Here is a 2984-nt window from a genome sequence, read left to right on the forward strand (position 1 = left end):
ATCAGCATTTTATAATTTATACATGCAGGGCACTTTTTTGCACTACGCACTTTGTTCTATTATTATGCTGATTATATGTATTCATCTAGAAGTTTATGTATACAATCTTCTATTATTAGCACTGTTGCTTCGGCAATTTGAATAGCAATAGTTAAGTATCAGGATGTTGTAATAGATATATGTAGGGCACTGTTTGCACTTTGCACTTTGTTTCATTAATATGCTGTTTATATGTATTCATCTGGAAGTATGTGTATATAACCTTTTATAAATCACACGACACAGATATAGCAGTATCGTATTGATGTTTTCGTAAGTTCATCTTTCACTTACTTATGTTCTGGTTGCGGAGTTTCAGCGCACGCGTGGTTGCCCCGCTCTCAGATGCCTGGAGGAGTGGCCATTTGGAGACTCGCGCATGCGCCGTCACGTTGTGACGGACCATGTTGGCTTGCGCTCCACGGCCGCGAACCCATGCGTCTCAGTGACGAGTGGTGTCGGCTGCGCGTGCGCAATCGGAATCCCGGAAACAGACTCTCAGATGGGCTCATAGCAGCTGTGCGGTCGCACCGGAGTTACGCGGCATAGATAGACGATTGGCTGGCTGTGCTTTAAAAACAGGTCCATCCCTCCCCAACGCACACCTCCTGACGAAGAAGCGAAACGTGCGTTGGGGCGGCAGGGACGCCACACAAAGATAGGATTACATGTAAGTGCCTACTTATGTTATGCGTGTTATGTCTATGTCAATGCTATTAGTTGGTTACTAGGGCCATATATGGTGCTCCTACACTGGATAGTTTGTAGCATTGCGGACACAAGTCTTGTGTAAACTATTAGTATTGTAGGCTCTTTACTAGACCTGGTATTGGTTATACACCAAGAGTGGCTTGATCCCTGCTTTCGTTGTAGTTACCTTGCTTTGTAATTGTGATTTTAATTTGTATTTATGTTTAATAAAATTTCAGGTTTTTTGATACTGGCATTGTATACTGGTCTTTTTCAGTGTTGTGATAGTAATTCTAGTTCAGATGCCCCGGATTTATGTGGGTTTTTGTGGTATAATCCCTATCTGATGTATTTAAAAACCTGATCATCTGTATATAACCTGTGTGAACAGGGTTCAGAGAGGAAAAATCCATGTGTGCATACAGGGTAGAACAGCTTTTGTGCAGTAGTATACATTTTTTGCAAAAAACGTATCAACCAAATACCCTGTTTTTTACATCTTTTACTAGCACTTGCGGATTACTGCAACATTTTTTCAAACTGAGTGTTTTTGGTTTTACTATTCTCTTTTGTGTCTTCAGGTTTCTTGGTGGTGTGTGAACATGATCATACAGACTTGTTCACTGTGCAAGTAGCCCATGTGTTCCTGTTCCCCATTATTCTGTAGACTGCAAGCCCGCAAGGGCAGTACCCTTTCCTTTCTCTATCAGTCTGTGACTGTCAGTTTGTTCACTGTAATTAACATTTTGAATGTAACCCCTTCTCATGTACATAAATATGGAATGAATGGTGTTGTAAAAATAAATAATAATAACTGGTGCCAATATAAGAAATCACATGGATACTGGTGAATGTTTAAACATTTTCTGAATAGCATTGACTGCAAAGACATTGTAATAATATATGACACAAAGGCCTAATTTTGAAATTGTCCTATACAATTTTCCATGTGACAATTGAGCAGATCTCATGTAGACCTCCTGTAACTGTTAATATATCTAAACGTTCGTATCATGGCTGACTTAACATCTTTATTTTTTAAGCTGTAAATTAGAGGATTTAAGATAGGGATAGCTGCTGTGTTAAATAGAGAAAAGAACTTGTTGGACTTATTGGACTTTGAAGTATCTAATGATGTAGGTGTCAAATACTGGAACAAGAGGATCGAGTAAAGCAGAATGACCACCGTGAGGTGTGATGAGCAGGTGTAGAAGGCCTTCCGTCTACCAGTGCTGGACTGGATCTTCAGTATGGTGGAAATGATGAAGACATAAGATATGAACTTCAAAATAAATGGGGTTAAAGTAAGGAGGAGAAGACCTTCTGTCAAGATTAAGATCTCAAGTGTTGAAGTATCACTGCAGGACAATATCATGAGAGGTACAAGATCACAGAAAAAGTGATTTATTACATTTGATTTGTAGCATGTAATGCCCAAAAGCAAAATCACGTAGGGTATCACCTCTATCATGCCCAACAGCCAACAGCAAATTGCAAGAACAATGCAGAGTCTGCGGTTCACGACCATGTGGTATCTCAAAGGATTACAAATAGCAACATAGCGATCATAGCTCATAGCAGTTAGAAATAGGAACTCATCACATATCAGAAACCCAGAAAAGTACATCTGACAAATGCAACTCTCATAGGAGATCCTGTTATCCCCCGTTATAAAAATGATAAGGATGTTATGAAGAGTCACGGTGGTGGAGAACATGTCTAATACAGACAAGTTGGCCAACAAGAAGTACATAGGTGTGTGAAGTTTAGGATCCAGGCAGACCAAGAACAGAATCATCATGTTACCACCAATGGTTAGGAGATAAATAAGAAGAACTAAAAAGAAGATTATTAACTGTAGCTCTGGAGCATCTGAAATGCCTTTAATAATGAAGAACATGTCGAGAGTTTGATTTGTTTCTATAATTTTCATGTTGTTACCTATTGGAATGATAAAAAATGTTATAAACAGAACATACTACACCACTAACATAATTTAAAATATTAAACAGGAAAGTCATACTTGTTAATGGAAAGGGTAATAATTACTTAACTTCTTAGGGATAGTTGAGGAGCAAAAGCTGCAAAACTATTTTTAGTGTGTTTTTTTTCAGATATGGTATTTTTATTATACTGTTTATGTTTGAATATAGTAGTAAAAGAAAAGTATAATAAAATTTGCAAAAAAAATGTAATTCTATGCTATTTTTGGTTTATGCACACATCATGTATAGTCACATATTTCAAGCATGCTA

At 37.9% G+C, this 2984-nt stretch overlaps 1 protein-coding gene across 1 annotated transcript; it reads right to left on the bottom strand.

Moving 5' to 3' along the window:
• Positions 1–1696: 1696 nt before the first annotated feature.
• LOC138666218 (olfactory receptor 2AP1-like) lies at positions 1697–2662 on the bottom strand. The gene has a single exon (XM_069754454.1). The coding sequence runs from the start codon at positions 2660–2662 to the stop codon at positions 1697–1699; it is 966 nt and encodes a 321-aa protein (XP_069610555.1).
• Between the last annotated feature and the right edge of the window lie 322 nt (positions 2663–2984).

The sequence above is a fragment of the Ranitomeya imitator genome, chromosome 2 (assembly GCF_032444005.1).
Source record: "Ranitomeya imitator isolate aRanImi1 chromosome 2, aRanImi1.pri, whole genome shotgun sequence".
Lineage (NCBI taxonomy): Eukaryota > Metazoa > Chordata > Amphibia > Anura > Dendrobatidae > Ranitomeya > Ranitomeya imitator.

What these genes read in the sequence shown, in the direction of transcription:
- LOC138666218 (XM_069754454.1), bottom strand. Translation starts at nt 2,662, where the DNA reads ATGAAAATTATAGAAACAAATCAAACTCTCGACATGTTCTTCATTATT.